At 42.0% G+C, this 15,050-nt stretch overlaps 1 protein-coding gene across 19 annotated transcripts in view; it reads left to right on the plus strand.

Moving 5' to 3' along the window:
- The window catches only part of Add1 (adducin 1), a 63,334-nt gene that overhangs the window by 14,374 nt on the left and 33,910 nt on the right, over nucleotides 1–15,050 (plus strand). For all 19 annotated transcript variants that reach the window (XM_034509477.2, XM_034509462.2, XM_034509467.2 and 16 more), the window contains exon 2: nucleotides 13,838–14,052. In XM_034509477.2, coding sequence (XP_034365368.1) covers nucleotides 13,858–14,052 — 195 coding nt within the window. In that variant the 5' untranslated portion in view covers nucleotides 13,838–13,857. The remainder of the gene's footprint in view (nucleotides 1–13,837; nucleotides 14,053–15,050) is intronic.

Raw genomic sequence — 15,050 nt, forward strand, 5'->3', positions numbered from 1 at the left:
GCCAGTACTCAGGAGTCTGCAGCAGAAGGATGGAGAGTTTGATGCAAGCCTTGGCCGTGGAGTGAGATGATCTCAAACCAATCACAACAGGGTAGAGAAAAGGGAAGCCGGTAGGGCACAGGGGTACACACCTGTTATCCTTGTGAGTACTGGAGAGGCTGAGGTAGGATTTAGCAAGAGTTTGAAGTCAGGCTGGGCAACACATAGAGGCCTTACTAAAAGACATTTTTAAAAAGCTGGCCTTGGTGGCCTAAGTCTTTAATCTCAGTGCTGGGAAGGGAGAGGCAAGCAGGGTTTTGTGAGTTCCAGGCCATCTTGGTCTGGTCTGGTTTCCATAGTGAGTTCCAGCTAGGACTCTATTTGAGACAAATTTCTGCCTTCCTCAGTTGCTTTCTGCCTTACTTTTTGAGACAGGTTCTCTCAACCTAGAGCTCACCTGTCTCAAGTAGAAAAGATACTGCACCATACCATAAGATAAGTGTGATATAATAAACTGTGGGGAGACGAGATTGGAAGACTGCAGAGTTCTGTTTTGAGTTAAGTACGGCGTGAATGGACATCCAAGTGGGTTATTATTATTATTGTTACATATGTGAGTTAGATGTTAAAAGTTTAGTAGTCCATTGGCATACATAGATGGGATTTTATTTTATTTTTTTAAGTTCTGAAACACACTTTAATGGCTTTGTAATACTTAAAAGTGTTGGTAATTAAGCCCTGTTTCCAGATATTTTTATTTCTTGGGTCTGGGCTAATTTCTTTCTTTTCTGTTTTAGAAAGCTCTTTGGTTTTTAACACTCTCCCCATGCCTGCCTCTCTCTCTCTCTCTCTCTCTCTCTCTCTCTCTCTCTCTCTCTGTGTGTGTGTGTGTGTGTGTGTGTGTTCATGTTCAAGAGCTGTGGCCAGAGTTACAGGCTTTTGTTGGCAGACAGCTTATTATGATAGATTGGATCTGAGCATTGGTCAAGCATCCCTAACCACTAAACCATCTTTCTAGCCTGTCTTAGGGGTTTTATTGCTGTGATGAAACACCATGATCAAATCAGTTGTGGAGGAAAGGGTTTATTTGGCTTATGCTTCCATATCACTGGGCAGGAACTGATGCAGAGGCCATGTAGGGTTGCTCTTACGGGCTTGCTTCTCTTTACTTTCTCAGCTTGCTTTCTTATAGAACCCAGGACCACCAACCCAGGGATGGCACCACCCACAGTGGGCTGGGCTCTCCTCCATCCGTAACTAAGAAAATGCCCCACAGGCTTGTCTGGAACCCGGTCTTATGGATGTTACTTGTTTTTTCATTGAGGTTCCTTCCTCTCAGATAACTTTTGCTGGGTCAAGTTGACATAAGATGATTCAGTACACAGCCTATCTCTCTGGTTTTTTTGTTTTGTTTTGTTTTTTAAGATCTATTTTATCTATGTGAGTACACTGGTGCTGTCTTCAGACACACCAGAGGAGAAGAGGGCATCAGATCCCTTTACAGATGGTTGCTGGGAATTGAGCTCAGAACCTCTGGAAGAGCAGTGCTCTTAACCTCTGAGCTATGCCTCCAAGTCCCTCTCTGATTCTTTAAAAACATGATATTTTAGTTTTTTGAAATAATCTCTTGCAGTATAGTCCTTGGAATTAGTATGTATCCCAGTCTCAGACTCTACCCTTTTGTGGTGCAGGAGATTAAGCCCTGAAGGAGATGTGACTTGTAATCACATTGGGGAGCAGCCTCCTCCAGAATTCTCTCTGATCCTTGCTGTGATAGCGTTCCCAGTGCTTGTATCCCCAAGGCAGAGCCCACAGTCAGAGTTTATAGCAGATGAGTAAGAGAAAGCAGAAGGCCACCCTCCAGAGTGGAGGGCAGAAGAGCCCAAGGGCAGTGGCACCCCTACCCCCAAGACCTCTGGGGTTTAGTTTTGAAAGCCTTTCCCATCAATTCTTTGGTCTAGCCTTTCTACCCCTGAGGTGGCCCAGGGTGGTCTCTTTCCTGGAATAAGCAAAGGCTTTCTTAGAAGCCATCCTCATTCATAGTACTGTCTTAAATGTAAGAATATGTTCCAAGGTGGGACGACTGTTCATCAAGTTGAGGTTTACTAGGGCAGAAGGCAGCAGTGCTTTGCCTGTTCTTTAAAGCTAGCCTTATGGGAGACGGCTTGGTTGTTTTTTCAGAGCTGCTTTCTTCCTCTTACATGGTAAGGTTGCCTGCCTCATCCTGTAGCTACAAGTTCTCTTATTTATATCTCCAGCATTTGGGGCACCTTGCTGTTTTAACCCTAACAATCCTACCCTCCAGCATTAATTTTCTATGTAGAACACAACAAGATGCTTAACTCTTTTACCACAATGAAGATGTTTTAATGTAAAGGAAATGTATCATTCTGAAAAGTGATAGTGTACTTGACTAGTACATTGTCTACTGTGGAACAAATTAGTGCTCATGGGACTATTGTTTGTCTGTCTGCCTAGAGGCTGTTCTGAACACAGGCCACCTGGCCATGGTCCCAGTCGCCCAAGTCTGTGAGGCTTTCCCCTCGGTACTGCCAGACCCATACAGAACATTCAGTTTCTAAATCTCTGAGTTACTCCCTGATCATCTACCTGCCTGGCTTCCTTTCTGGAAGATGCACTCCCTATTTTGGAGATTGAACCCTAGGCCTTGTGCATTGTAGTCCCTGTGTTGTCCAACCGCCCCCTCCCTCCCCCTGATCCTTAAGATAAACTCAGTGAAGGCAGAAGTGCTTTGGTTTGTTCAGTCCTGCTGCCCAAACACCCACACAGCTGGTCAGAGCCTAGTTCACAGTGGTGCCATACAGTTCCTTAGCAAGTTTTTTGCAACTGAGAGGATGTGTCTGTGAGAAAGCTGGCTTAGCTTTTGGTTCTACTTAAGTCACATCTAAGAAGTGGCACAGGATCTGTCTCTTCTCTGGGACCTGATTGTAGGACCTTCCAGAGTTGGATCTTGTCTGTTGCAGTGGTACCATTTTGGGTGAGTTTTTTGTTTGTTTGCTTGGTTTGTTTTTTTGAGGCAGGGTTTCTCTCTGTGTGTAGCCCTGATTGTCCTGGAATTTTCTTTGTAGACCAGGCTGGCCTCAAACTCGGAGATTTGTCTGCTTCTGTCTCCTGAGTGCTGGGATTAAAGGTGTGTGCACCACCACCTATTGACCCTATTGTTTGTTTATTTTAGACTGGGTCTCACTTTGAAACCCTAGCTTTCTGGCCTGGAAGTCATTGTGTAGATCAGACTGGCCTCAAACTTGGGCACTCTGTCTCTCAAGTGGTGGGTTTACAGGTATGTGCTACCATGTCAATTCAGGTTTTTTACTTTTAAAGTGAAGAGACAGATTTAATTAGTGTCTTCTGTAACAGAAAACTTACTCTTTTTTCTGTTTCCCATGCTGAGAACCATACCTAGGACAGTTTGCCTGCTAGGTAAACACTCTGTCACTGAGCTACACCCCTGGGTTACATTTACAGTGAACAAAAGTTTACTGACTGATGGTTTGGGAAGAAGGTGTGAGCATCTGGTGAGGACTGTCTTTTAATCATTTCTTGTTGACAGGCTGTTGAAGGGTGGGCATAGAGAAAAGGGAAACGGATTTGTTTTTTATGTTTGAATCCACTCCACTAGTCACAAGTAAGGGGTCCGTACAGTCTAATAACCTACCTTAGGCTGTACCTCCCAGGACTGTTGAAGATTGTCTCCAATAGGTAATTTTGGAAAGATACCCAGCATAGCAGTCTACTGAGGTCTTTGCAGCATTGAGTCTTAGGATACTTATGCCTCCTGACCTGCTGTTTGCTAATGCTTTAGTTTAAGCTTACTGCACGACTTTTATTTAGCACCTCCTACATACTAGACAATGCAAGCTCACTCTTAGGCTTAGGAGTGTGTGAATGCAGCCTATCTGTCCTGATCAGGAAGATGGGCTGTGCTCAGTACCTGTGACCTTCAATGCTAGCCGTGGCAAATGCCCTCACCTTGGCTGAAACCTTGCCTTGTATTCCTTGACACCAGCGTCTTCATTACTTTTTTATTGCTGTGACTAAACACCATTACTGAGACAACTTATAAAAGAAACATTTAATTTGGGAGTTCATGATTCCAGAGGGTTAGAGGGCCTTTCTGGTGGGGAGCATGGCAACAGGCATTCAGGCATGCCCTTCCTCCAGCAACACACCGTGTCCTTTCCCAGACAGTTCCAACAACCTGGGGCCAGGTATTCAAATAAGAACCCGTGGAGGTCATTTCTAGTCAGGCCACCGTAGTCCGAGTGGAGGTGAGTCCTGTGTGTTCTTACATGGAGCAGTCCTTGTAGCTGGAACTCCACTGCTTTTGGCAAGATGGAGATAATCGCTGCTAAGTGGGGCTAATATAGATTCAGAAAATACTCACGTTTTAGGTGGGGCTTTTGTGGCACACCTTTATCTCAGTACTTGGGTAGTGGATGCAGGAGGATCTCCTGTGTGATCAAGGCCAGTTCATCTTTACATGGCAAGACCCAGGACAGCCATGGCTACAGTGTGAGGTTCTCTTAAAACAAACAAACAATAACAAAAAACCAAAACAAACTCAAATAGTTTTTAATCAAGCAGTGTAGATTTAGAGAGAGAATGCATTAATAGTTGTTCAAATACAAGTGGAGACATTTTGAACGGACACCAGGAAGGGCCATATTTTGTTCGGTATATTCTCAATTTAAAAATTCACCTAATGGAGTATATTTAGTTTAGGACAATACACAGTTTTTGTTTATTTTGCTTTTTGTTGTGTTTTGTTTTTTTTTGTTTTTTTGAAACAGGGTCTCACTATGTAGCCATCGCTATCCTGGAACTTGCTCTGTAGACCAGGCAGGCCTCAAAGTTGACGATATCCTGCTTCTGCCTCCCAAGCACTGGGGCTAAAGGCGTACACCACTGCCCATAGTCTCTTACGAGTATATTTTATTATCTGTGAAATCAGGTTAAGGCCACCCTGCTAAAACACCTCAGTCACAGACTATATTTTTAGTGCCTGTATTTTATTGTCTAAGTGGTATTTTATTTTTAGATTATTTTTGTAAATTAACTTTAAGATGTATATCTACTATATATATATAATTGTCCCCCACGCTCAACTCCATACTCCTCTATGGTTTTCAGTTTCTTGTCAATTTTCTCATTTATTTATGCAAATATAAGTGAGCTTTTACTGACCCCTCACAAAAACTGTATACTGTTTTCTGTATCTACTTTTCTCATTTAACAGTATATCCTTATTTTGTGAAGATACCTGTACATTGGCAGTTACTTGGTAGCATAAAGACATAAACCTCTACTAGTCTATGTGGTGGCTTTTTAAAGAGCATACTTTTGACAATTTTACTTAGGCTTGTGTTTGCGATTTTACATGCTTCCTGCCTAGATCAGAAGAGGAACCATAGCTCTGTCCTCAGGCTCCAGAGCCAGCCGAGCCGCACACGCTGCCTTTGCGTGTGCAGAATAGTGATCCATTCTCTCAACATTCAATTTTGTGCTGTTCTCAATCCTTCAAGTCCTGGCTTTTACTTCAGAGCTTTCTTTTGTCTTAGTCTTCACAACCAGTTACTTCACAGCTAGGAACATTCAGACCATTGACTCTGGGGTTGGGCCTTACCTGTAATCTTGCCAGACTTCCCTACTTAGCCCTTCCTTCAAAAAAATAATTAAAAGAACAGACTAGATTATTACTTAGCAACCTTCCGTCATGGGATGCCCTACAGAGAGAGTCTGGGGCTGGGGTGCAGTTCAACAGCAGAGGATTGGCTTGTTACCCTGTGGTGCTTGATTCCCAGCACCAAAAGGGAAGGAAAAAAGGCAGAGCAAATTTTGTTTCAGGAAACAGTAAAATTTGAAAGATTTTTATAATTTTAGCAAAAAGTAAAACTATTACAGTAGTTGAAAAAGCCTGGTGTGGTAGGGTGGGCCTTTTATCCTGCACTTTGGAGAGAGTGACAGACAGATCTCTTGAGTTTGAGGCCAGACTGATTTACACTGAGTTCCAGGCCAGCCAGAGCTACATGATGAAAACCTGTCTTCAAAAAAAAGCCAGGAGTGTCGGCACAAGTCTTTAATCCCAGCGCTAGCACTCAGGTGGAGCTCTGTGAGGTGAAGCCTGGTCCACAGAGAGAGTTCCAGGTCAGCCAGTGCTACGCAGAGAAACCCTGCCTTACTCCCATCCCCAGTTACAGTAGCTGAACAGTAAGTCTAGTGGAGAAGCCAAAATAGAAAAGGCATTTAGCACTGTTGGAGTATAATGTTAAGTTCGGTTTTTTCTTTTTCCTCTAATATTTAAAAAAAAAACAAAAAACAAAAAAAACGTATGTGACTGTGTACCTGATTCCATGCTGGTGCCAGAGGCATGCGATCCTCTAGCTCTGGAGTTAGCAGTAGTGTGAGCCTCCCACATGTGCTGGGAAACGAGGACACTCTGTGCTCCTTCCTGCAGGACTCATCTCCAGTCCATCAACTTGTGGTTTCTTTTTCCTTTTCTGAGGTGTGGGGAGTGTGTTGAACAGTGTCTGGCCTCAGTTCACCATCATCTTGCTTCAACTTCTGAGTGCTGAGGTTACAGGGGTGCATCACCATGCTTGGTGTTTCAGCCTTTGCCTACCTGGAACCCATCATGGTGCTTGGCTCAGAGGATGAGACTGGGTACAGTGGCTGGTGACAAAGCTCATTAGACACTGTGTCTAAACTTCTCCCATATTTTCTTAGAGTATGGACTACTGTCGTCTTTGTAGAATTACCTTTTCTGTTTCTTCCCCTCCTTCCCTTCTTTATTATTTTTATTTTTTAACTAAGTAGTTCAGGTTGGCCTTGAACTCTTGATCCTTTTGGCTCAGTTACTGGAATGTGTGGAATTTCTTAAAAACTTTTGTTTTAGAACAAGGGGGGGGGGGCTCTTCTGGTGTGTCCCAAGATAGCTACAGTATATTCATATAAATAAAATAAATAAATCTTTTTAAAAAAAGGAAAATTGGCTTTGGAGTTTGGGGGGTTTAGGGGTGAGGATTATGTTTCTGTCTTACTTCTATCCTATGCACAGGCTTTTAGCATCATTCAGACCTGTAGGCTAAGAGTCTGTCAGCTACCAGAAGGCAGTGTGGTGAGGGGGGAGGAGTGATAACCTCCATACCAAGCCTGATTGTCACAGTTTTTGGTTTTTTACTTAACTACATTTTCAGTTGCAAGCGAGTAGCTGGAATCTCAGTAACACATTGCAGAATTGGTTGATGTTGAGCAATATAATTATATACAAAAAATAAAATGTAGAAATTTTAAGCTGGGAAGCCATTAATTCATTTATTATAAGGGAGCAACAGGGCCTGCACAAGCACTCAGTTCTTGGAATGTATTGCTTTTATTTTTAATTTGTGTTTTGGGGGTCCTTTTTCTTACTTAAGCTTTCTTGAAATAGGATCGTGAGCAGTGTGAATTGTTGTGAGGAGAGAACGCTGAAGCCAGACCACCTGAGTTTAGACAACCCTATCTGCTTACCAACCTTGTGCAGGGAAGAATGAGTTCATACATGTAAAATTTATCAGTGTGTGGTACATGGTTAGCAGTGTTAACCTTGAAGGATCTTTTGATCAGTTTTCATCAGTAAGAGACTATCTAGGAATAAGGGATAGAAACGATCCAGTCAGATTAATAAAAGGCTTTATTGAACTCAGGTCCCTAGCAGCCTCGGGCTTTTAAGAACCTCTAGTGAGTCTTTCTTTCTTTCTTTCTTTCTTTCTTTCTTTCTTTCTTTCTTTCTTTCTTTCTTGTAATGGAGAATTGCATTGCTAGACAAAGGATAAGAAAGCTTGAGAGATTGTAGCTTATCATTTTATTTGGGGGAAGAGTATATCAATTTGGGCTTGATCACTTCAGTAGATGATAGGGATTCCCTTTTATTGATTGGCAGCATCCCTTTTTAGCAAAACCTCTCCATGTTTTTGTGTTTGTCAGAGTCATAAGTTTGCCCAGGTCTTCTGAGCTGAGCCGTCCGAGGTTCTAGGTGGATTCTCACCATGTTGCACTATTCCAGCCCTTTGCCTGGGTAGTGTCAGTCCCGACTCCTCCAAGTTTGTTCAAAATCTTGACATCCATTCCAGCAGAGGCCCCACCTTCCAGTTGATTATGTCTTAAGATGCAACTGTATTTTGAATGCAGAGGAGCCCTCATAGAACCCTTTTCCAAGAAAAGTTTGCTGTGGGCTAGAGAGATGGTGTCTTGGTTAAGAGCACATAACTCAGGTTCTGTTCCCAGCACCCATATCATGGCTCACAACCATCTGTAACTCCAGTTCTAGAAATGGGGATCTGGAGCCTCTTCTGACCTCCATGGGCATCAGGACACACACATGGCACACACATGGTGCACACGTAGACTTGTAGACAAAAAACCACATATACATAAAGTAATTCAAGGCAGGGTTTCTCTCTGTAGCCTTGGCTGTCTTGGAACTTGCTTTGTAGACCAGGCTGGCCTCAAACTTATATAGAGATCTATCTGCCTATGCCTTCCAAGTGCTGGGATTAAAGGTGTGAACCACTACCTTCTGGCCAAAATAAGTAAATCTTAAAAACAACAACAACAACAAAAACCCAGCGTTGTCTTTTGTATCAGCATTCACTGAAGAACAAAGTCTTGTTTTGTTTTCTTTTTCTCTTTTTGAGACAGAGTTTCTCTGTGTGGCCCTGGCTGTCCTGGAACTTGCTTGGTAGATCAAGCTGGCCTTGAACTCAGAGATCCACCTGCCTTTGCTGGGATTCAAAGTGTGAGCCACCACTGCCTGGCCAAGAACAAAGTCTTAATTGAGGCCTTGGTGTATGTGAAATGCTTTCCTAGGGTTCATTTAAATATGAGCTGGAAATGTATTTTCTGTTCTTCCCTAGGCCATAGACTTGGGCAGCAAGCTTTTTTTACAGAGACTCTGGCCCTATCTGAAAGTTGCTTCGAGGGAAGTAAGAATAACAAGCTTTGGCTACAGGAGGCCTTGAGCCAGGCACACAGTGCAGGGAACATTTGAGTTGATTCTTGGAGTTGACTGAGCCCTGAAATGTTTACAAGGGAGAGAAGAGTCCGTCTGTTTCATGAATATTTCATGGAGGATGTGAGTAGTAGCACATGACTGTAATCTCAGTATTTGGGATATGGTGATGGAAAGATGGTGAGTTTGAGGCCAGCCTGGATTACAGAGCAAAACCCTGCTTCAGAAAACCAAAACAACAAAGTGCATTTAGCACTTGCTGGGTGCTTGACAGCTTGTTTTCAACATAGAATCTGAGCGAACAGCAGTCAGCCACTCTACTCTTCTTCCTCTTCTTCCTCCTCTTCTTCCTCTTTCTCCTCTTCCTCCTCCTCCTGCAGCACTCTCTGCCTGCCAGTCCACAGGATGCCACAATTTCCATCATGATACCAAGAATGTTTTATCTATCTCCTCATTTGCATCTTTTGTTTCCATGTACCGTACTTACAACATGGTATGCAGCAGCAGTGGAAATATTTAAATCTTTGGAGTTAAATAGAAATGGGGAGATTGAGCTGGTGAGATGGTCGGCCAGTAAGGCACGTACTACCAAACTGATGACCTGAGTTTGATTCCCAGGACCCACATGGTAGAAGGAGAAGATGGACTCCCACATGTTCTCCTTTGAACTCTGACCTTGCTGTGGTATAAACACACACACACATTTAAAAAATGAATTTATGGTATTTCCTATATCTTTATGTTCATATTTTAAGAGTTCACATCTGCATTTACATGTGAAGAAAAAACGATGGATGTTTAGTGTTTAAATCAAGAATTACTAAAATAATAAAATGTGAGGGGTTGGTGAGATGATTTGGTGAGTAAGAGTTCTTACTGCCAAACCTGATGACTTCAGTTTGATCTTCAGAACTCATGTGTGGAGAGAGAACTGTGTTAAGTTGGTCTCTGACCTGCGCTCATGCTGCATCCATGACATAACATGTTGAAAGCACATAGTACTGCCAGGGATGCTGGTTCATTCCTGCAATCCCAGCACCTGGAAGATGGTGGCAGAAGGATTGCCACAAGCTCGAGGATAGCTTGAGTTTCAGCGTTGAGATCCTGTAATAAACAGACATAACACAATACAGTATTATCATTTTCTTTTTTCCTATTAATTTAGAAATTGTACCTTTTATTTTTCAATGAATAATGTTATTTGTTTGTTTGGCTTTTGAGAGAGGATCTCACTATATAGTTCTGCCTAGTCTTGAACTTGTCTCAGCCTTTCTATTGCTAGGATTACAGGCATGAGACACCATGATAGGAAATCAGTACGTTTTAAACAAGCGCTTTGATACTGTGTAACTCTGACAGGTATATAATTTTTCTCTCTGTCTCTTGTTCTCTTTCTCCCCCCTCCCTCCCTCCCTCTTTCTCCCTTTTTTCCTCCTACCTTCATCCCTTGTGTGTGTGTGTGTGTGTGTGTGTGTGTGTGTGTGTGTGTATGTGTGTGTGTGTAGTTCATTAGGCAAATTGTGGAAATCCGTGTGCTTCTTTTGCCATGTGGATTTTGGGGATCAAATTCAGGTTGTCAGACTTAGTGGCAAACATTTACCTGCTGAACCATCTTGCTAGCCAAGAGCATTTTTTTCTATGATTGATATTAACCTAAATTTTTTATGCTTATTTATAGATGTTACTTGAACTTTAATCTGCTGGCCCCACCTTACAGGACTCCCAGCTCCCAGAGATTACTTTATTTGATTTGTATGAGTGTTTTCCTGTTTGTATATAGATGCACTATATACAAGTCCGGTGCCCTTGGAAATCAGAAGAGGGCACTGGATCTCCTGCAGCTGAATTTAATGGATGGTTTTGAGCCACAATATCAATGCTAGGAACTGAACTTGGATCCTCTATAAGAGCAGCAAGTGCTCTTAACAACTAAGCCAGCTCTCCAGTCCTAAGACCCTTTACTAAAAATATTTTATTTTTTTATATGTGTGATTACGTACCACATATGTCCAGTGCTTTTGGAGGCCAGAAAAGAGAGTCAGATATCCTATAACTAGAATTACACATGGTTGTGAGTTGCCATATGTGTGTTGGGAACCAAACTTGGGTACTGTGGAGAGCAGCCAGTACTTCAAACTATCTAGTCAGTCATCTTTCCAGCCCACAGCAAGTACTCTAGCACCAAGACTTTAAAAACAATTATTAAGCCTTTGAGAATTTCATCAAATCTATTTTGATTTTATTTACCCCTATTATGTATGCCTCCTCTCACTCCTCCTGTACCCATCCCTTCTGCCTCAGCTTAGGTCTTTGTGGTTTGTTTTTGTTTTTAATAACCTACTGGATCGCCTTTGTCCTGCTCACACGTTCCTGGGTGTGGGCCATCCACTGCATTCCTTCAGGTTGTCCTCTCAATTCTTTATGCTCTGCCCTTCTCCCAATGGATATTTTTTAAAGTTTTACTTTATTTTTTGATTTAAAAAAAAAAAAAAAAGGCAGATAATGCCTCAAGAAGGACATAGGAGGCTGACCTCTGGCCTCCATATGCTTTGCCCACACACGTGTGCCCCTCCTCCATATGCACATACACAAAATTAAGAATAGGAGAAAACCCAACTCTGTGGTTTTTTACCCTGTTTACTGCTGTAGCTGGCAGTGGGCCCTGGGAGGATAGAGCCGATAAATGAGGCAGACTAGTCTCATGAAATATCAAATAGACCTTTATTTAGAGTATTGGACAGTTTATCCACTGAGGGTAAGAGAAGTCATATCAGTAAAGTCTACAATCACAAGGGCAAGTTGCATGAGGCAGAAATGGTTTTTCATAGAAGCATAGAAACAACTGATAGTCATCAATCGTAATGCACAATCTGAAGTAAACTTCTGTCTACTCACTACACCTGGGAGGGGCATGAAAGCACATTCCAAGAACAGTTCCTTGTTTTTGAAGAAACTAAGGTCACCTATTCTTGTCTTGGTTTCTTGGAGATTTCTCACAAATCCTCAGAAATCTCACATGACTCCATTCTTCCCTGTACTAACACTACCCTAACTTTTTTTTTTTTTTTTTTTTTTTAATTTTTTAGACAGGGTGGCCACTGTGGTTGCTGGACATTGTAGAAAAGGCCAGCCATCCTAATGCCCTATGATTGTTTTCCCTGGAGGAGGACAGCAGAGTGCTCTGTCCAGTGCCGATGAAGCCTTGGAGGCCCAAGGATATTTTTTAGGATCTAAAAGCATCTAACAGGAGAATGAGAGATCCTTATGTTTTGATAAAGAACCACAGAACATAATATTTTTTTGCAGACATTTATCTATTGTTTGACTTTAAAATTATATGTACTTTTGCTGGATGGTGGTGTTGTTGCATACCTTTTATCTCAGCACTGGCGAGGCAGAGGCAGTAGGATTGCTGTGAGTTTGAAGTCACCCTGAATTATAGAGTGAGACCTAGTCTTTAACAACACAAAAGTAGGATCCACAAAATGTCTCAGTAGGTGAAGGTGATGGCTGTGAACACAAAGATCTGAAGTACTGGTGATCTGGAGCCCTTAACAGAAGGAGAAAACTGTCTTCAGAAGTTTTCTTCTACCATGTATGCTTCATGTGTGCACACTCATTCATATGATATCATTGCTAAGGTCAGTACCAGACCGATTAAGTCTGCAGTAGTTGAAGGCCAGTCTTCTCATCTGTGACCTTCCCATCTTTCTCTTTTGAAACTCGCTTGTGGTTGTGTGAATGTGCTTGGGCGCCTGGGAAGGTCAGAAGAGGGCGCTGACACTAGTAACTGGTTTTCAGCTGCATAGTGTGGGTGCTGGGAACAAATCTTGGATACATGGGAAGAGTCACGAGTTCTCTCTACCTGCTGAGCTGTCTCAACCCTCAACTTCCTGTCTCTGTGTCTCGTGGGCTTGCTATGGCTGCACTTGTTATCTTTGTCATGTATGGTACAGTTCAGAGAGTTTAGGAACAAAACAAAGCTCTGAGCTACATTGCTTTGGTTTGAATCTGAGTCCTGATGTTTTTCCAGCTGAATAGATTTTTGTTTGTTTTTAGACAGGGTCTCATGTAGTCTAGACTGGCTTGGAACTCATTAGATAGCCTGTGATGACTCTGAATCCTTGATCCTCCTCTTTTACGTTTCAAGCACACTTGGGGGTCAGAGGCAAGTGGATCTGTGTGAGTTTGAGACCAGCCTGGTCTACAGAGTTGAGTTCCAGGACATCTAGGGCTACGTGGAGGAACCCTGTTTCCGGGGGGAAAATAGAGCTGGGATTTTAGACATGAATTATCGTAGCCAGATGTTTTCTTGTCTTTAAAAATGAGGAAATGTGCTGGAGTGGATGTGGTGATGCAGTTTGAATCCCTGTACTCCAGAGGCAAACCTGGTCTACATAGTGAGTTCCAGAACAGCAGGGACATGTAGAAACACTGTTTCAAAAAACAGACACACACAAACAGACCAAAACAAAGCCAAAAAAAAAAAAAAAAAAAACCCCAAAAAACAAACAAAACAAAAACAAGGTTTTGCTTTAACACTTTCAAATGTATGATAAATTATCATATGGTCAAGTTTAGAGTTCTTAATTCATTTTGGATTTGTCAGAGGACATAATAGCATTGTTAGATTGTTCTTCTATGCACTAATAAACAAACAATGGCTAGAACAAAATACAGCATTGATTAGTGGAGGGAGGGGAAGGATTGACTAGTCATGTGCTTCTGAACCATAAAGGAGTCAGCATATCTCCACATAGAAGCATGTATTTCTAAAGTTGATGTCCTCATAATGAAATCCTAATGGGCATTGATTTGAACACAAAAATGTCTTTTATTTTCATTCTGTAGGACTCTAGGAAAATTGTGCAATGAATGGTGACACGCGGGCCGCAGTGGTGACCTCACCACCTCCAACCACAGCCCCTCACAAGGAGAGGTACTTTGACAGAGTCGATGAGAACAATCCAGAATATTTGCGGGAGAGGAACATGGCACCAGACCTTCGTCAGGACTTCAATATGATGGAGCAGAAGAAGAGGGTGTCTATGATTCTACAAAGTCCTGTAAGAAAAGCATTTGTTTAGAACGAATTTGGCCAGTTTCCTTGTGATTCCTGAGCTATGGGCCTGTTGTTTGAATGGCACAGTCAGTTCTCATTACACAGCCTGTCAGTGTTCATGTTTATAGAAATTTGTTGAAAAATTCTGTTTTGTTGTGCTAGCAGACATAAATAGAGGATTTGAGAATTACAGAGGATATTTACTTCTGCTTTGAACTGTCTTCACTATTTGTCCAAAGTGTTTTTATAAGCACTTGTAAATTGTAATTGTACATTGTAACAATGTAAAATCCACTGTTTTCTTTAAAATACAGGTCAAGCATCCCTATTTCAAAAATCCAAGACAACTATTTTAAGTGTCACCATATTCATTAAAACATTTGGATTTGAGATGTTTGTGTGATCAACTGATAATGCCTGTGCACGTACTCCAAAATCTGAAATAATTGTCATTCCCTCCTGAATCTTTTGAATAAGGAACACTCATTGTGGCCTTCACTTGCTCTTAGTCATAGCTAAGTTAGTAAATCGTACTTGGTTTGTTGCAGTCATCACTGTGGGCCATAGTTGTACCTACCAAGTGTCGTCTAGATGACACACAATTAAAGTAGCCCTGTCCTGCAGCTTCTTCCTGTTGATTATGTTACCCTTATTGTGCTGCAATCTTTACCCTTCCTTCCTTCCTTGTAATCTGGTTTTGCTTTGTCCTGTTAGTATTTTTGGAAGGTGTCATTGACTTTTGAAAATGACAGTGTCTTGTATGCTGTGAGGACATACGGATTTGAACGGAAGACTTACAGTAAGCAAGGCTTGTGAGGGAGGTCTCGAGTAGTTTGAATTTGACTATATTGCTATCAAGGTATAACGAGAAAGTGCTCAGCTTTGTAGAGAACTTGCTGAATATAAAGGACACGTGTAGACATTCCAGTTGAAGGCAGTAAATGATTAAACACAGTCATGTGCTGTGCTAAAAGTGGAGTGCTGGAACTGAGTGTGGCTCTG

This window comes from Arvicanthis niloticus, chromosome 7, assembly GCF_011762505.2.
Source record: "Arvicanthis niloticus isolate mArvNil1 chromosome 7, mArvNil1.pat.X, whole genome shotgun sequence".
In the NCBI taxonomy this organism is placed as follows: domain Eukaryota; kingdom Metazoa; phylum Chordata; class Mammalia; order Rodentia; family Muridae; genus Arvicanthis; species Arvicanthis niloticus.